The following is a 20,104-nucleotide window of genomic DNA, read 5'->3' as shown; positions in this document are numbered from 1 at the left end:
AAGTCAGAACCTTTTATGTTTCTCTCTTTTTTTTTTCTTTTTTCTTTTTTTCCTTCTTCTGTAAATAGTTATAATATTTTTTTTTTAATTCTTAAATAAAAACTCATACTGTAATTAAATAGTTTTTTTTGCCAATTTAACGAATGCACCCCCATTAAAAATATTTATTTGGAAGAAAAATGAATTATGTGTGGTCTCATTGCTGTCTTTGTAACTTCTTTTTTTTTTCACTGTGTTGATTCTCAATGTTGGAGTGGAAATAATAGATTTGATTCGATTTTAAAATAAATTAAAATTAAATCACTAAAAATTAAAACTAATCTAATTACTATAAAAATCTTGAAACTGAAATTAGAAATTAAGTTTCGTTTGGGTATAGCTAACGGCCTAACTTAACCCAATTAGCTATAAAAGTTATGCCTCCTTTGAAAAGTTGATTTATGGTTTCTAAAAAAAAAAAATTCAAATCAACTAAACTTGCTCATGTAAATGTTAAAAATGTGACAAACAAGGTAATTTCTACAACATTATTATTTTTTTGCAAGTTTCTTTTTTTTTTAAATTTAATAAGTTAACTTTTTAACTAACTCTCAAAAAAAGTCTTAACTAAATTAGCTCAATTCTAAACTTAGACGATTTCCTAAACGTTAAACTTGCTCAATTCTCATTTTTCATGCCCATAATCAAATCAAAAGGAAACAATTCGGATGAAGAAACCTTGGATTGGTTCAAGTTGGAATATGCTACTATTTTACAAGCATTTCAATTCAAATTATAATAATTCTCTATATTCGGTGATTATGGGTTAGAGAGTTTGCTTTGACACATGTTTTGTCCAATAAATTAAAGGGATCTCAAATAATTTTTTTTTTTACAAGATGTAATAGCGTTTGAGTTTAGTTGTGATTGATTCGGATTATTCTAGCTTAATTTAAAACTGAATCAAATGACTTTCAAAACAAAAGCAACCCAATCCATAGACACTATTAGTTTAATTCTGAGGTCACATGGTTCTTGGTGCACCCTAATTGTAACTTTAAAATTTCTTTTAGAAACATTTAGGCTACATTTTGAATAATGAATTTATCGAGGGAAAAGCAAATGAAATTATTTATTCATATCTTTTTATCTTCTAAGCTCTTGTATTTTGATCATCTATTAAAAAAAAATCGATTTGATAATCATAATAATTTAATTTATTAAAAAATAGACAATAAGTATGATACAATAACAATCCAATAAAATCATATAATTATAATTACCTTTGTTGGAACAATCTTCTATGTAAAATAAATAAATTGAAACAAATAAAATAAATTACTTGCTGAATTTATTTTACTGAACCGAATAAATATTTAAAAATCAAGTTGAGTGTGTGACATTCTGTCCTTAAGACAGATTCGCCCCACTACAGTGTTAACGGATAAAAGGCGTCTATCTCCCAGGATACAATGATCTTCACAAATTATAGTAGCACTCCAAACAATTTGTACAGCGAATAAAACATGTGTTCTATACTCTCAAAGTATTTCCTAAAAATTAATATAAAGAATTATGTAAAGAAAGAGCAAAATTGAGAGGAAACAGATTTTTTCTGGATGTTTTTCAGATGTAGAAATCTACTGGAAAGATCTCTATTTATAGGCAAGAATGTGACCCTTCAAATCTGTCCGAACAGGTATAAAAAACCTGAATAGATACAGTTTGAAATTCAAAAAGATCTGGTGGCAGTTTCAACAGATAACTGCACAACAGTTAAATCTGTCTGGAAGAAAACTGAACCTGTTCAGACTGCTGAGTAGTTTGGAGCAATTTAGATAGTTGGAAATTGGACCGGAGGAGGCTTTGTTTGGACAGAAGAATTTCGTGCAAAAATTAAATTAATTTCGTTCTTGAATTCAAATAATTTTTCCCACAAGAATTTGAAAAAATTCAAATAAATTTTGTCTAAAAAATTAATGTTAGAACTGACCCGACCCACAACCCACACCCGCGCTTGGCTCGGCTCGCCGGTTGGACAGCGGCGGCGCGTGCGTGCGTGGGTGGTGGTTTGAGCCAAGGTTCCATTTGTCCATAACTCCTCCCTTCTACAAACTTGAGGTGCCCCCTTGAAACTCAACCCAAGTGTTGCCACCTAGAACTTATATACACATATAAGTTCTCTTAAGTTTCCAATATGGGACAAGCCTTACAAGGAAACCCACATTTTATACTTTAATAGTACATTCCATGAACCCAAAAACGACGTCAAGTTCTCATTCACTCATAAATGGTTTTGACGAACTGTCTTCACTGTGTGACTTGCCATGCGACAAGGAATACGCTACTTTTTCGGACCTACCCTAAAAGACATTTGGGATCCACTTAAATTTGGGCTCAAAGTTAGCCCAAAATAAGCCTATAAAACTATATTTTCCAACAATCCCCCACATGAATGAAATTTGACAGAGAGAAAATGCAACAACATGATCTAATTACAAAGAGAACATAAATTGAGAATATTCTACAAATGATAAGTAGCTTTTAGCTTTGAACCTTCCCTTGTGAGACACTATTAGATTTACTAGCTAACCAGTGAACATGATGTCCTAAACTGTTCAGCTGTTTGCGTAAATCAAGATAATAGAAACTCACACAGAATATCACCAGACATAGTTTAGTTCTCACTATTGTGCTCATTTTGACCCCGAACAATCTAGTCTTTCATAAGGGTTGTAGAGAATTCTAACCCTTCACAAATCTTATAGAACCAGCCCAGTTCACATACATATAGGTGATTCTTATGAAAAGTATCTTTTCATACTCCACTAGGTATTCCTAGATATAAGAATCATTAAAAGTTTTACTTAATCTAAAATGCTGCAGACATCACTATTTCATCATAGAAATAGGTAGGAGTTTTACTCCCTAGTGATCGTTATGAGTTATATACAACTCAGTTGTCCCTTTGAACCTAGATCTTGAGATCTCCAATCAATTAGGTTGAGTTGTCATTGTGGTAACTCTTATTTAATAGGCTTAAGTCTCATTCCCCTCGATGAATTCGCAACTAACTCTCTTGCTAACCCTTTGGTTAGTGGATCCGCTATGTTGTCTTTAGACTTCACATATTCAATGAAAATAATTCCATTAGAGAGTAGTTATCTCACGGTGTTATGTCAACGACTAATGTGTCGCGACTTACCGTTATACATATAATTATGTGCTCCACCTATTGCTGATTGACCATCACAATGTATGCATATAGCATGCACCGGTTTTGGTCACATTGGAATATCTTCAAGGAAGTGGCGAAGCCATTTTGCTTCTTCCCCAGCTTTATCTAAAACTTTGAATTCTTATTCCATAGTAGACCTAGCAATACAAGTCAATTTAGAAGATTTCAAAGATACAACTACCCCACTAAGAGTAAAGACATACTCACTAGTGGATTTTAAGTCTCTAGTATCTGATATCTAATTTGCATCACGGTATCCTTCAAGTATTGCTCGATATCTAGTATAATTTTACCCAATGTTACAAATAAATCAGAGATATCATAGAACCCTTATAATTGCTTTTCAGTGTTCTACTCTTGGATTACTCGTATATCTACTTGATTTGCTTACTACATAAGCTATATCCGAGCAAGTACAGTTCATCAAGTATATTAAACTTCCAATAATTTGGGCATATTCTAATTGAGAAATATTTTCATGTATATTCTTATAAAGAAACAAATAAATATCCACAAGTGTTCTAGCAAGATGATCATCATCTTTGCTAAATTTGTCAAGTATTTTCTCAATGTAATGAGATTGTGACAAAGCATAACATTCTGATGTTTTTGGTAATTTTCATACCAAGAATTACATCAGCAATTCCCATGTCTTTCTTGTCAAAATGTTTATTCAATATTTTCTTGATAATTTTAATCATATCATTATTACTATCTATGATGAGCATATCATCCATATGAAAGACATACTATAACATAATCATTGTTTGTGTTTTTAATATAAGCACATTTGTCACATTCATTAATTTTGAATCCATTCGACATCATTACTTTGTCAAATTTTTCATGCCATTACTTTGGCGCTTATTTTAGACCATGTAATGATTTAACCAATTTACACACTTTCTTTTCTTTTCCTGGAATAAAAAATCCTTCTAGTTGTTCCATGTAAATTTCTTCATCTAACTCACCATTTAAGAAAGCGGTTTTCACATCCATTTGATGAATTTCAAAATTATACAATGATGCAATAGCAATTAGCATTCTAATGGATGTTATTCTAGTAACTGGTGAGTATGTGTCAAAGTAATCAAGACCTTCTTTTTGTCTAAAACCATTGACCACAAGTCTTGCCTTGTATTTGTCAATTGATCCATCCATTTTCATTTTTCTCTTGAAAATCCACTTGTACCTAAGAGATTTACAACCTGGTGGTAAATTCACCAATTTCCAAGTGTGATTTTGCAAGATAGATTCAACTTCGCTGTTTACAGCCTCTTTCGATAAAGGAGCTTCAAGATTGGACATAGTATTTTTAGAAGTTAAAGACTCATTTTCTAACAAAAATGTTAGAAAATTTGGACCAAAAGATTTTGAGGTTCTAGCACGTTTACTACGCCTAAGTTCCTCTTCCTCATTTTGATCTATCTCTTGTTTTTGTTCTTGATATTGTTTTTGATCATGACTAGTAATAGCATCATAAGATCTTTTATTATTACTAGTCTCTTATCTAGTCTTATTTGGAAATACATGTTCAAAGAATGATGCATTCCGAGATTCAATAATGGTATTTACATGCATTTCGAAATGTTCTAATTTATGAATCAAAAATCAATATGCACTACTATTTTTGGCATAATCAATGAAAATACAATCAACGGTCTTAGGACCTATCTTAGTTTTTTTAGGATTAGGAATAGCCACTTTAACCAAACATCCCCACACTTCTAAGTATTTGTAGGATTGTACTTTTCCATGCTACAATTCATAAAGTGTTTGATTTATTTTCTTTCGGGGTACTTTATTATATATAAATTAGTAGAAAGTATTGCTTCCCTCCACAAGTTCTGAAGTAATCCAGAACTTATTAACATGTCATTCATCATTTCTTTTAAAGTCCTATTTTTCCTTTCAACAATTCCATTTTACTAAGGTGAGTAAGGAGCGACGGTTTCATGAATTATTCTATGTTTTTTACAAAATTCACCAAAAGGTGATTCATATTCACCACCTCTATCACTTCTAAGTTTCTTAATTTTCTTACCAAGTTGATTTTCAATTTCACTCTTATATTAAATGAAAGTTTCTAAAACTTCATCCTTAGTTCGAATTAAATAAACATAACTATATCTAGTATAGTTATCTATAAAAGTGATAAATACTTTTTTCCACTTCTAGTTTGAATTGATTTAAAATCACAAATGCCATTATGAATTAATTCAAGTGGTTTCGTACTTCTTTCAATTGAATGGAAATGAGTTTTAGTTAATTTTGCCTCAATGCAAATTTCACATTTATGATTTAAATCAATGTTAAATATAGGTAAACATTCCATATTAATTAATCTACGCGAAGATCCATAATTAACATGTTCTAGTCTACCATGCCACAAATTTGAAAACTCAAGTAAGTAAGAAGAAGATGTATTATTATTAATAACAGAGGGTACAACAGTCATTACATTCATTTTGAAAAGGCCATCAAACATATAACATTTTCCTACATACATCCCGTTTTTGATAAATACAAACTTGTCATTTTCAAAAACTAGCCTAAATCTATTTTTACTCAACAAAGATCTGGAAACAAGATTCTTATGAATGTTCAGCACATGCAGCACATTGTTGAGAGTGAGTTCCTTTCCAGACGTCATCTTCAGAATAATTTTTCTTTGTCCTTTAACTTTAGAAGTTGAGGAGTTGCCTATAAAAAGTTGTTCATCGTGTCCACTACTGAATAAGATGTGAACATCTTTTTGTCGACACAGATATGGCGAGTAGCACCAGTGTCCACCCACTATTCTTTAGGATTTCCGACAAGATTTGCCTCGGGAACAACTGCATAAAGATTTATGTCATCAACACCATTGAAAATTTTGTCCACTTCGATCATATTGGCTTGAGCAAGCTTCTTGCTTGATCTTCCTTTGCCTTTGCACTTGCTACGGCAATCTTTGGCCCAATGTCCTTTTTTGTCACAGATGTAACATTTTCCATTAAACTTGTACTATTTGGTTTCTCCTCCTTTAAAGCCTTGTGAGAAACTTTCTCCAGAAAACTTTTGTTTCTTCGCTTTTGGAGCATGTTCCACCACATTTGCCTTTGACTCCATTGGATGCTTACCAGCCCGCTTCTCTGAATTGCGGTTGTCCTTCTCAATTCTCAAATGCACAATTAATTCCTCCAAAGTCATTTCTTTGCGCTTGTATTTGAAGTAGTTCTTGAATTCCTTTTAGCCTTGTGGTAATTTTTCAATTAAGGTAGCAACTTAGAAGGATTCATTGAGAGACATGCCTTCTGCATGAATATCATGTAGAATGAGTTGGAGATCTTGAACTTGGCTGATCACAGTCTTAGAATCAACCATCACAAAATCTAAGAATTTGCCAACCACAAATTTCTTTGAGCCAACATCTTCTGTTTTGTACTTTTTCTCCAGAGACTCCCAAAGTTCCTTTGTCGTTTTGATAGGACTGTAGATGTTGTATAATGTGTTGTCAAGTCTGTTGAAGATGTAGTTCCGATAAAGGAGATCTGCATGTTTTCAGGCATTGCCCGCAATAACCACTTGTCGGTTGATTTCATCCTCTTTCAGAGTAGCAGTATCCTCACGGAGAAAACGTATCAGGTTGAGAGTAGTAAGATAAAATAGTATTTTTTGTTGTCATCTTTTAAAATCAATTCCTAAGAACTTTTTTGGCTTTTCACCGTGATTAACTGGTACAGTTATAACTAGAGAAGGAGTTAGAGCAATGGCAACCACCACACCAGTATTTGTTTGAGCATTGGTTTCAGTAGCCATAAATTCTAAATTATAAAATAAAATTATAATTAGAATTGTATACTAAACATAAAATTTAAACCAAAACCACATAATTAAATTATGTAAAAATAAAAGAAACAAGAATTCTAACTTTTATTTCTAATTAATTTGAAAATAAAATAAACTTTTATTTAAACAAATTAATTTCACACAGAAAAATATTTCTATAACACTTAAAAAATTAAAATAATGAAAATAAAATTTTAATTAATGAACACATAGAAATTATTTCTGAAAATCAAAATTAATTTTTGACAAACTTCACAAATAAATATTATGAATTGTTAATGACACCAGTATATTATTAATAGTTGTCAAAGAAAATAAACAGTATATTACTACTATCTGTCAAACAGCATATTGCTACTATTTATTTTTCCACCCAGAATATTATTTTGTAAAATCACAGAAAATAATTTCTGTAAGAAGAAGAAAGAGAAAAGGAAACAAACGAAAAATTTTGTACAAATAGAATTTTTCGAATCTGTCTTAAGATTGTTGGAACAATCTTTTGTGTAAAATAAATAAATTGAAACAAATAAAATAAATTACTTACCGAATTTGTTTTACCGAACCGAATAAATATTTAAAGATCAAGTCGAGTGTGTGACACTCTGTCCTTAAGACAAATTCGCCCCGCTACGGTGTTAACGGATAAAAGGCGTCTATCTCCCAGGATATAATAAACTTCACAAATTGTAGTAACACTCCAAACAATTTGTACGACGAACAAAACCTATGTTTTATACTCTCAAAGTATTCTCCAAAAATTAATATAAAGAATTATACACAGAAAGAGCAAAATGGAAAGGGAACAGATTTTTTCTGGATGTTTTTAGATGTAGAAATCTGCTGGAAAGATCTCTATTTACAGGCAAGAAGGTGACCCTTTAAATCTGTTCGAACATGTATGAAAAACCTAAACAGAGACAGTTTGAAATTCAAACAGATCTGGTGGCAGTTTCAACAGATAACTACATGGCAGTTAAATCTGTCTGAAAGAAAACTGAACCTGTTTGAACTGTTGGACAATTTGGAGTAGTTTAGACAGTTGGTAATTGGATCGGATGAGGCTTTGTTTGGACAGAAAAATTTGGTTCAAAAGTTAAACGTTTTGAAATTCAAATAATTTTTCCCGCAAGAATTTGAAAAAATTCAAATAAATTTTGTTCAAAAAATTAATGTTAGAACCGACCCGATCCACAACCCACAACCGCGCCCAGCACGGCTCGGCCGGTCGGTCGGTCAGACGGCGGCGGTGGTTTGAGCCAAGGTTCCATTTGTCTATAACTTCTCCCTTCTACAAACTTGGGGTGCCCCTTGGGACTTAACCCAAGTGTTGCCACCTAGAACTTATAAACATATATAAGTTCTCTTAAATTTCCAATGTGGGACAAGCCTTACAAAGAAACCTACATTTAATACTTTAATTGTCCATTTCACAAAACTGAAAACGACGTCAAGTTCCCATTCACTCATAACTTGTTTTGATGAACTGTTTTCACCGTGTGACTTGCCATGCGGCAAGGAACACGTCACCTCTTCGGATTCACCCCAAAAGACGTTTGGAATCCACTCAAATTTAGGCTCAAAATTAATCCAAAATAAACCTATAAAATCATATTTTCCAACAACTTTAACATAGCCTAATTTACAAAAATTATCGGTTTAAAAAATAAAATTATAGGAGTACAAAAATCTTATATTCTTGCTATATAAAAAAGTACAATGAACTAATAAGACAAAACTCCCTCAACCTATCTCGGACAAATAACTAAATAAAAAAATTAATAGAAACAATCAAAGAACATGCTAGCTAACTAATAACAACATATATTATATGAAAAATGTCAAACGATTGGATGAATTTTACTGTTATGTTAGGAATGGTAAAGGTCATTATAGATTCCGTTTCGATAATTTCAATCGTTTATTATGTAAAATTTTTCTTATTTATCATTTATAGAAAAAAATTTATTTTATCCGATAATTAAAACATTTTTATTTTATTACATTTGTTTTAAAAAAAATGATCTGCAAGTGTGTTTTTCAAAATAGACCATCTATTTTTTTTTAATGTTAAAAATAATCCTAAGAATTGTAGTTAGTGTTGAAAAAAGTATATAAAAATACCATGAACTACTAAGACAAACCCCCAATCTTATCTTAGACAAATAAAAACGTCTCCAATGACAAATGCTATAATAACATTGTTATTGTCAAATTATGGTAATGAATAGTAGAAAATGGATGAAAAATAGCAATAATAGTGCTATAATAGTTCAGTTGCCATTTTTGCTATTTTGGCACAGTAATTGGTGTGTTGAGACAACTAGCTGGACGTCTGGCCGGTCGTCTAAACACACCAGTTTCTATGTTTTTTTTGCAAAAATAGCGGACGGGTGAGAGGGTGGGACGAAGGGATGTTTTGCTATGAGGAGGAAGGGAAGGAGAGCGATGTTTCTTGATAATTTGACACAAATAGCAGTTGCCAGTAGCTGTTATTTCTTACCATTGGAGCACACTGCTCTGCTGTAACTACCAAATTATGGCAATAGCAGCTCCAATGACTTGCCATTGAAGATGGTCTAACTAAATAAAAAATGGATTTATTATATTAACGCCCCATAAGGTTTTTGTTTAATACAGATCTCCCCTCACGTTTGAAAAATTACATTTACCCCCTATTAGATTAAAATGACATATTTGCCCCTTAACCTTTATACATATAAAATAATAAAATAATACTAATATTTTATTCATGTCATTTTAAGGAAAATAACAATTATCTTCTTTAGTTTAACTCACACAAAAAATTGAATTTTTTTTTTATTTTTTGTGTTTTTTTTTATTTTTGCTGAATTTTTTTAATATTTTAAGTAATTTTTTTATTTTATTTTTTAAATACACCTAATCTGGATATACTTAAGAAGTATGATATTTTGTATTTTTTTTTAAATTCACCAAATACAAATATATATATATATATATAAATTCAGTAATATTGTAATAAATGTGAATGATGGTATTTGATAATAATATAATAAATGTAGGTGAATAGACGAGAAAGAAAAATGATGGTGGAAATAAAAATAAAAAATTATATTCATACATAAAAATTTATACAAAAAATATCATAAAAATGTTGTGATAGTGATGTTGTAAATATAAACAATGTTTATGGTGTGTGATAGAAAATTATAAAATGTAGTTATGATGATAGGAAGAATAAATGATATGAAAAATGACAAAATAATCATTTATAAAATTTTAAGGTATGATATCAACAATCTAGAGGTAATTTCAGGAAGAAGAATATAATTTTTTAAACGTACAGAAAGAATCTTTATTAAACAGAAATCTCAGTGGTGTAAGTGTAATTTACCCATAAAAAATTGTAGAAACAATCAAGGAACATGCAAGCTAGTTATTGACAATACTTTATCTTGTATTATAAAGAGAATAATTAATTAATTAGAACAACATATATTATATTATATTATATTATATATTTTTATTTTTGGTATTTTGTTTTCTGTTTTTTGGGTCTCCACCAAATGATGAAAGGTACACAACCATATCTGATGATAGTAACTTATTTATTGCTATGTTTGGGGGATAGAACTATCTAGTGGGAATTCTATTTTCAAATAGAAATAGAAAATCACATTTGAATTTAATGGAAGTTACAAATGCAAAAGTCAGGAACAAAACTGTCCAAAAGGAAAAAAAAAACAGAAAAAAAGAAAGAGGAATTGCTTGTAGTTTTCTCTTCGGTTTGAAGTTTTAGATTTCAAGCAGCCAATGAAGGCAGTTGCATGCTTCCTCAGTTCCTCTACTACTTGATGAATGGCAAAGGGAACAATTCAATATGTGGATTAATTATGGGTTGTGAATGGACTATAAAGATTCATCAGGAATTCTTGTCAACCATGCATGAGCTCATATGATATATGATGCCCCATCTCTTTCTCTCTCTTAGATGACCAATTCAGAGGACACATTTATTGCCATCAATTGACAAATTAAAATCACTGCTATGACCTTGAAAGAGTCAATCCGTGGAGATAGAAATAAATTTTAATAATTTATTTGTATGAATATGATGATATAAAGGAATAGTTGATATTCATTTAAAACAATGATACACGAATATTTCACTAATCATGAGAAGATGAGAGAAAAATTGACCTGAAATGAGAATTATACAAGCTAGGTTCTCTTTTAAGAATTTAGTCAATATTAATACTATACAAATATATAAATTTCATAAATTTATTTATGAATAAATTATATTAATCTCTTTTAAAAATGAAGAAAATATGTCGAGCACCACAAATTTAGCATAATTATTTAAGTTTCGTTAGATCATATTTGTTTAGCTCCATAAGTGACAAAATCAGAATAATAATATAGTAAGTTCCACATAAATCATATTTGATTGACAAAAATGGTGTGAGATTAATAGTTTCATAGAACTATGAATTCCCTTACCGGGGAGTCTTAGCATTCTCATAGGGGATGGGATTGGAGGTAAAATTTTGCCTTCACTTTACAAAAATAACAAAGCCAAGCATTTTTATATAATTTCACGACTAATACCACAACATTAGTGTACAAACAAAACACAATATATCTTAAGTATTCCATTAGTATTCTATCAATTATTTTGGACCCTATATTTTTTTAGATTCTCACTTTTAAATTCTAAAACTCTTAAAATATCTTTTCTCCTCCTAAATAATACCAAAATTATATTTGTAAAAATATTTCATCCATTCAATTGAATGCACACCCAAAAAGCCTCTCTCTCAAAAATCTTAATAAAACTTACGAAGATGATTATTGCTTCATCTCACATACTTGTTTATGACCTAAGAAAATAAATTTAAATTTTTTTTATTGTTGATTCAAAATTTCCTTTTTGTGGGTTCTGCGATCTCCACGAATTTCGATTATCTATTTCCGAACAAATAAGAAATGTTCGGTTACCTATTCCCGAACAAATAAACAATGTTCAAGCCTGTATTCTTGAATTTCAGTCATATGTTTAGGAGTTCAATTCCGAAAAGATGACAAACAGTTTTTATTATTTTTGTAATTTTTTTTCAAAAAACTTACCTTTATAAGGCCAATCTCCTCTGAGCTAAGAACACCATCAAAGCTATATTGTATTCCTCTTGTCTCATGGAGTTGTGGTTGCCAGAAAAACTTTCACTCATTGTCATTGCCACATAAGTGTAGGTAATTAAATGGTTGCCACTATTACTGCCAGAATGTTATTGCCAAAGGGTTTTCAAGATTTTGAAGATGAATATGTTTTGAAAGTGAGATTTGGGAAAGATGGATGGGTAGTGATGGAGATGAGTGCTCTCATAAATCCTAACTCATGATATAATCGATGTGTGGGCTTAATTGTAAGATAGGGTGTCCCAAAATTATTGATATCCTTTTTAGTAATTTCATTTGAGGTTATTATTGTAATAAATAAAAAAGGCTAAAAAATAAAAAATTCAAAATAATTAATAGAATACTAATAATAACACTTTATATCTTATATCTTCAATTTAATACCACCAATGGTAGTCCTATTATTCAAAATTTGGGCGGGACTGTTCAAAAAACACGAAGTACGATGACGGCATGACAGCTACCTTCAGCCAATAAGAGTATGCCACGTGTCCTAGGGATTAGAAGCGATTCAGTTGCTGTGATTGAAGAGACGTTTGAACCGGACAGGTACAGACCGGTGTGATCCTAGCTCGGCTGAAAAGGCTAAGAGTTTTAGCTCGGCTGGAAAAGCATAAAGGCTTAGCTCGTTAGTAAAATTAAATTTTTTTTAGCTCGGCTGGAAGACAAGGTAATCCCATCATGCTGCGCAGATGGAATTAAGGGGCAATTAAGAGGGTAATTTGTATGAATAAATTGGGCCGAGATTGAGTAATGGGCCGCTTTAGGCCGTAGTAAGAAAGGCGGAGTAAAATGGTTTTTTTCATTAGCTCAGTCCAAGAAGGCCTTGTTGTTATCTCGGTCGCCACGGCCAAATCGATTAGTTCGGTCATGGCATACAAAACCGAGGTGAAAGTGAGAAAGTATACTGAGCCCTCTTCAGGACTTGGTTTTGGGTTAGTTCGGTGTAGGCTCTTCTATGGATAGCTCGGTCTTGGCATGTGAAGCCGAGGTAGGGGAAAAGTAAGGAATAGCCGAACTAACAGTTAGATCGGTTACTTCAGTCAGTATAGCATGGCAATGTTATTTCGATTGTATGGTAGTCCGGTCATGGTATAACCATCTCACTTGGTTTAAGTAGTGAGGGGGTATTGAAGGATAAGCATTATCCTTTAGGAGTATGAATCCTAGGAGGACTCAACATGGAGGAGTAAGAGTCCTACTTGGATTGTGCCACATGGAACCTATAAAAGCTCACAAACATCACCTATGGAGAGGTAACACAACTTTGATTCCTGAATACACAGAGCTTTTGTCTACTTGTCTATTTTGCTGACTTAGGCATCGGAGAAGTTTTCGGCACACACCCGCCGGCTAGCTCACGTTTATGTTTTCAGGGAGTAAAGCGACGACGTTTGGAGGAGCGCAGACTTGATCAACAGGATTATACGAGAAGGTTTATTTCTTTCCCGTACACATTCCTACCATACTTATCATTTACTTAACTTAGACTGACAATTAAAGATGACCTCAAGGTTTTAATTCACTGAAATGTATGTTTTATATTTGCCTATTCACATGTCTACAAACCAATTGCATTAATTGATTGTTTTAGTCTTACTAGCTAGAAGGAAAAGTGGTATAATTATATCAAACTTAAAAATTTATTGAATTTTTTTTTCTTAATCTCAAAGATAATCATTGTAGTCTATCCTTTTTTATTTATAATCTCATTTTGAATACTAATTTTTTTTTTATTATGTATTACATTTACAAGCAAGGCAAACACTCATATCCACTTGGTCCCATTATGAACCTTTAAATCCAAATGCCTCAACAATTGGCTAAACATGGAAATAATATGATTGGTAATTTTGTGAAAAGCATAAAATTGGACTTTTGGTTAGTCTTTTAGAAATGTGAATAACCAATTAGGCACTAGACTTTTTAACAAAAGAATAAGGTCTACCGCAGGGGTACAAGTACATAAATGAGAAAATTGTGTTAATAAAATGGCTCTTTTTAGTGGGCTGGCTGCATTATTTTTCAACATTGTAACAACTCTTGTGGCCTAGTGGTATTTTGTTTCTCAAAAGGGAAAGGAATATTGGAATGGTGGGACATGATATTTTGTAAAAAAATCTTCATCTGCAATAATTGTTGGGTATTGTTTGGCTTCATCATAGTCCCTCTTTAGTGATTTGATGGGTTTATTTTCAATATTATGGAAGAATTGTGATAATTTTATAATTTTTTTAAAAAAATAAAAATAAATGACTACTGTGATTTTAAAAATAGATGGTTTACTTTTTTTAGAAACAAAATGATGAAATTACGTGGCTATAAACATCATATTAATCTAATTTTGATGGCGAATTAACAGACACCTAGCTACAAGATGAACAATAGTTGACTCGATATAGACCCCACTTGCCCAAACCCAATGAATCTTCTCCCTTATTAGAAAAACGGCAAATATGAAAACTAACAAGACTAGTACATTGGCCACAGTCCCCGACTTTCTCATTTGCATGTAGGTTGTGTTCTTTTGTACTCCCTCCGTCCCAAAATAATGGTTCCTTTTGGGGAATTCAACTTTTTTTGATAGTACAATTATTATATTTGAAAAAAGTTAATTTTCCAAAATTATCCTTTTGATAGTACATTTTTTGAGAATATTAATGTCATAATTGTACTTTTTATATTGTTTATTAATTTAAAAGAAGGGCAAAATAGGAAATTTACATTATTTTTGTACTTGATTTTTGAAGAGAGACTAATATTTTGGGACAATGAAAAATGGAATAAGGGACTAATATTTTGGGACGGAGGGAGTATTTGTTTGGGATTTCGCTCTTCTACTTTGAGAATTTCTTAAAAATAGTAATCTATTTTATTTAAACTATTGTAATTGCAAAATATTGAGTTTCATTATAACATAATACTTCTTAATTAAAAAGAAAAACAATCTTTGACATGGGTAGGCCCATAAAAGCTACAGCCCACCATGAATAACTCAAGCCTATCACTTAGGGCCCTATACATAACCCAACTGATAAGGCCCAACACCATTTGGAAGTTAACATGGCATGAAGGACCAATGATATTCAGACACATGGCAGGTAAAGGGCAAGCCACATCAGCAGACAAAGATCTGCAAAGTTATTGCCACTGCACATCGCCATTAATGCAGCCCCTCACTGCATTTATTACGACAACATCTCTCTGTCGGGACAGCACGCCCTCATCCTGAACAAGGTCAGCTACAGCATAGACTTTTGGCCAAGGTGACAGGTCAGAAAGGATAACGAAATGATTACCAAAGGATATAAGCAAACGTTGAAGACAAGAAGAAGGTTAAGCTTTCTATCTCTAATTCATCTCTACACTATATTTCTCTCTCTAACTTGCTCATCGGAGGGTTCGCTGGGGGACTCCCCGTTCCCCGTTAAACTCGTGTGCAAGTTCTCTGGTGGGTTTGATCATTTAGATACCGGTTCGAGAAGTGTGGATCAGTCCGACCCGCTCTGCTTGAAACCCATTACATCATCACTGTATCATCAACCTTAAATATGGGTTGGGAATTCAAACCTTGAACAGAGTGTTGAGAAAATTAGAAAAGAGTTGGCTTGCATGTGTTCAAAAATATCAACTCATTCATGGAGAGCAAGTTGAACTTTCACTTCAATGTTTGAACTAACACATGATGCATGTGTATCAACTCATTCATTGTTTCAATTTTTCTTGAGGACTTTTTAGGCCCTAACTTTAGGTTCGGAGAAGTCTAGCAAGTAGCAAACGTTGTCAGTCAAAGGAATGGACAACAATCAATAGAAAAAAATGTGTTTATTATTCTTTATATATATATTTTCATCAAATAAAGAATTTTTCAATAAGCACTACAATTTTATGAGCTTCCATTGCATTTGGGCCTAGATCACAGCTGCCGCCTGACGTTCCAATGGAAGTTCTTAATGAGGCCCATTATACAATAGTTTACGTCTTGTAGTTGTAACGCTCTCAAGCTTTTTGGGCTTTCTTTTAGATGGACCTTCTAATTCAAATAAACTTTTTTAAGGTTTTTTTGTTTTTTGTTTTTTAAAAAACTACAAGCCATAAAACTTGCCATAAAATAAAAGTGTAAACTATCAATAGATCATAATATTTGAATTTAATTATCATCAAATTCTATTAAAAATAAGTCTTAAAAAAATCATCACTAGGAAAAAAAAAATTGGTGATGATTTTTTACATATATTGTTAAAAATTGACAATTAGTGAATTTTTTTTTTGTTATGATTTTTATAAATTATTGATAAAACTTACAATTAGTAATTTTTATGACGAATTTTTTAAATTGTCGCTGAAAATTATAAATTAGTGACCTTTTTGTGACGATTTTTTTTAAATTGTCGCTAAAATTTATAATTAGTAATTTTTTGTGACAATTTTCAAACTGCTGCTGGAATTTAACAATTAGTAACATTTTTAATAGTGTTTAATAAAAAATACCATTAATTATCATAGGATATATTGAATAATAAGTCTACTTATTATGACCTACACGTAAGCCTCCCTAAAATAAATATATGGCGTATACTCAAATTTAATGTGAATCATATCTCAAATGAATTGACAAATTTTTTTTTTTTTCGCCCCTAGCATTGTTTTTTCACATGTACTTTTGCTTGCCTACTGCAACCTTGAGTTCAGACATCATAACAACACTTTATGCATCCAAAATCAATCAAAAGAGAAACTTCAATTTTTTTTTCAGTATCTTTATTACATAAAATTTGCGACTCTCACTTGTAGAGACATGACAAACAAATTGCAAAAACAACAAAAATTCCAGATCATGTGTTCACAAACCTGCAATTCTTCCTAACTTCCCCTCCCCCTTTAACAAAGGTGTCAGGATTTATAATATTTCCCAATTTCACCATGGACTTTGAGAATTGCTCGAAGAATGCCATTGGATTCTCGGCATACATGACCACAAGCTTCTTTGTTTCAACCCCAAATACACTTGAATACAGTTCTTGATCAGAGTTTAGCAATCCCTTCCCATTCAATAGTATTTGGTAGAAGGAATTGTCAAAAAAGTTTGGGGTTACATAGTCCATAGCAGTTTCATTATTGTCTCCTCCCCCTGCTGCTGGGCAAATAGATCTCAATTTGCTTAGGTATGCCTCAGAAGTTGGATTCACCCCTGAAGTTAATTCAAAATCTCCATAAATTCTTGATCGGAAGTTCACACAGCGCCCCTTGCCAATCGTATGAGCCCCTGTATAAGTAGTGTCAAAACCAACATGTGATTCACTATACTCAAATCGCAATCCTTAATATGTAGTTCTTTTTATTTTCCTTTTGGTTTTCAATTAAAAAAAAAAAAAAAAAAAGAAAGGTAGGAAGGGGACTACTAATGGTAATTTTTTCTGAGCGTGACCATATGAGCCCTTACTCGCTGGGGAGCCGGATAGGAGGGGATTAGACAAGAGTATATCATGATCCCAACCTCACAGAAGATATAATGAAAAAATAGTCGGTGGCCTAAGATTAATGGTCACTAACCTCACACCCTAGAGATCACTTGGTGAGAATTGTATTATGATTCATTATCTGAAAAAATCCTCTTCATTTTGTTTTTGTAGAACATGCTCTCCGTTTTGTTTGTTTTTTTTTCCCTAGAGAGGTTGACATATTCGAGGAAAAAACTTTTTTTGAATTTCCCAAAACTCATAATAGTTACTTCATTTTTTATCTCTCTTCTTAAACATATGCATGATTGAGTACTTAATTTTGTGAGTACTCTGATCTCCAAAGACTTCAAGATTGTGAAAGCACACAGATTACACAGTGCTGGAATTAGAAATGGAAGTTTATATATTCTCAGCTCTTATCTCTATATGATTATTGAGTGGTGCTTACCAGAAAGAGCAACCATATCAGTGACAGAGAGACCTTGGTAAAGAAACTTGGAAATGATAGAGAGAATCCCCTCTTCTGAAGAAGGTAAGTTTACATTTGCCAGTTCATATCCTGCAGTTTTTGAATCCTTTCTTCCCAGTGGAACTTCCCAATCAGGTCCACCAACCTACAAACACATTAAAACCAACCGTCACAATTTGATCTCTACAACAATATCAATAATACATATATCGGCAGATATGTGTTGGGATTTTGAAATACTGATATTCACTGATATATCGGCTGATGCCAGATAGCGTTATTTAAAATGCTGATATATATAAATTGGAATTTTTTATAAAGGTTATCATGAATACCAGAATAACTGCGTCTCTTGCAGCAACAGTGAGGATGTCAGCACAGGAGACAATACCAGGGCACTCGGACTCGAGCTTGTTCTTGATTTTGTCAATGATTCTGAAACCTTTGAGGGCATGTTTATTAATGGAAGCTTTCTTTTCTCCTTGTAAACTGTATGTGTCATCTAGCAATACCGATCCATCGCACCCCTGTAATGTATGTATCCATTATATATATTCATTCACTCAACTTGAAAAAATTTATAGTAATTAAACCTATGTCATGCATATTATAGAACCCCCTTTTTAAGGTAACACATACACAACAATTTGATCCATGTCAATTGATTTTAATTATTTCTGAATGATGATGTAAAAAAGAGAACAATAATTCTACAAATAGACATTCTATGCATCCAAAAATATATTTTCAAGAGTGTCTAGAATTTGATTATATATATATGATGTGAATTTAAATAGCTTATTGTAGACTACATACATGCAAGTATCTTCTGTCTCCTATTATCCCGGTCTCCTGTCCCAATTCACTCATAATTGTTGGATCGTATGAGTTTCTTAATGTGTGAAAATCAAAAAACCTATTCAATGACTGAATGGTTTGAAACAAAAGGGCAAAGATATTTGGGACAGAAAATCTCTAGCCAGACCACAAGCATAGTGAAGTGATCTACACATTTCAAATTGGATTTGAGTAAATGGTGAGCCCAAATAGCTGGACTGACTATTCAGTTCAATCTTTTCAAATTCTGAATATTTTTTGAGTACATAGCATTGTTGTACTTGTACCCCCCCCCCCCCCCCCCCCAAAAAAAAAAAAAAAAAAAAAAAAAACATCCAAAAAAGCTCAAGTCAAGTTACATCAGATAGTGGGCATGGGGATATTTCATTTATGTCAGGAACACTAAACCGTATGTTAGGAATATTTCCAAATATTTTTCTGAGTACGCATACACAAAAGAGAAAGATACAGACCTGAACAAAGCAGTCATGGAAATGGAGTCGAAGTATCAAGGCGGCATTACGAGGATCAGACATGACTGCACATTCCATCTCTCTCCTCACAATCTCAAGCGCAGTTGGGCATGTAGATGCATAGTAATCCAATTTCAATGGAGGCTCACTTGCATGCAAGCTCATGCTCATGCAAAAGACTACAAGAAGCATGAGCCATGATGAAGAAAGTGACTCTGCCATTTTTTTTCGCTTTCAAGAGCTTCTTTTTTTTTTCTTGTACTAACAACAACCAAGATGGAGATTGGGAGAGGTGGGTTGGACTGCCACATATATATATGTAAGTGAGAAAGAAAAGATGTAGTGTTGTACATTGTTTTAGTCATGGCTGTTTTGAGTATTTTTTTGTAAATATGCTTGTAGTCAAAAGAGGATGTAACTAATATTGGTCTGGTTGGTGGGTACTCCCTAACCTAAGTTACACACAGAGAGACGGAGAGAGAGAGAGAGAGAGAGAGAAATGCTAGTTCCTCCCTCCAAAATATATATTTCTTGTTTAGTCGTTTACCCCTTTTTTTTTTTTTAACAAGCTGAAGGTCCAACTTGCTCTGATCATCTCTCAAAACTTTTAAGAGAGAGACTGCATATTATTGAG

The 20,104-nt window shown here is 32.3% G+C and overlaps 1 protein-coding gene across 1 annotated transcript; it reads right to left on the bottom strand.

Annotated features, from left to right (window-relative positions):
- Positions 1-16,936: 16,936 nt before the first annotated feature.
- Positions 16,937-19,967, bottom strand: LOC114271792 (peroxidase 11). The gene is made up of 4 exons (XM_028213426.2): positions 19,471-19,967; positions 18,496-18,687; positions 18,140-18,305; positions 16,937-17,495 (listed from the first exon to the last, which is right to left on the bottom strand). The coding sequence occupies exons 1-4, from the start codon at positions 19,690-19,692 to the stop codon at positions 17,065-17,067; spliced, it is 1,011 nt and encodes a 336-aa protein (XP_028069227.2). The 5' UTR covers positions 19,693-19,967; the 3' UTR covers positions 16,937-17,064.
- Positions 19,968-20,104: the final 137 nt, after the last annotated feature.

The sequence above is a fragment of the Camellia sinensis genome, chromosome 5 (assembly GCF_055761805.1).
Source record: "Camellia sinensis isolate YWXY chromosome 5, ASM5576180v1, whole genome shotgun sequence".
Classification (NCBI taxonomy): Eukaryota; Viridiplantae; Streptophyta; class Magnoliopsida; order Ericales; family Theaceae; genus Camellia; species Camellia sinensis.
This window is presented reverse-complemented; position numbering and strand designations above follow the sequence as displayed.

What these genes read in the sequence shown, in the direction of transcription:
- LOC114271792 (XM_028213426.2), bottom strand. Translation starts at nt 19,692, where the DNA reads ATGGCAGAGTCACTTTCTTCATCATGGCTCATGCTTCTTGTAGTCTTT. An exon ending in CAAGAGACGCAGTTATTCTG is followed by an intron (nt 18,306 to 18,495) that starts GTATTCATGATA and finishes ATGTGTTTGTAG; the next exon opens with GTTGGTGGACCTGATTGGGA. An exon ending in TGATATGGTTGCTCTTTCTG is followed by an intron (nt 17,496 to 18,139) that starts GTAAGCACCACT and finishes CTACTTATACAG; the next exon opens with GGGCTCATACGATTGGCAAG.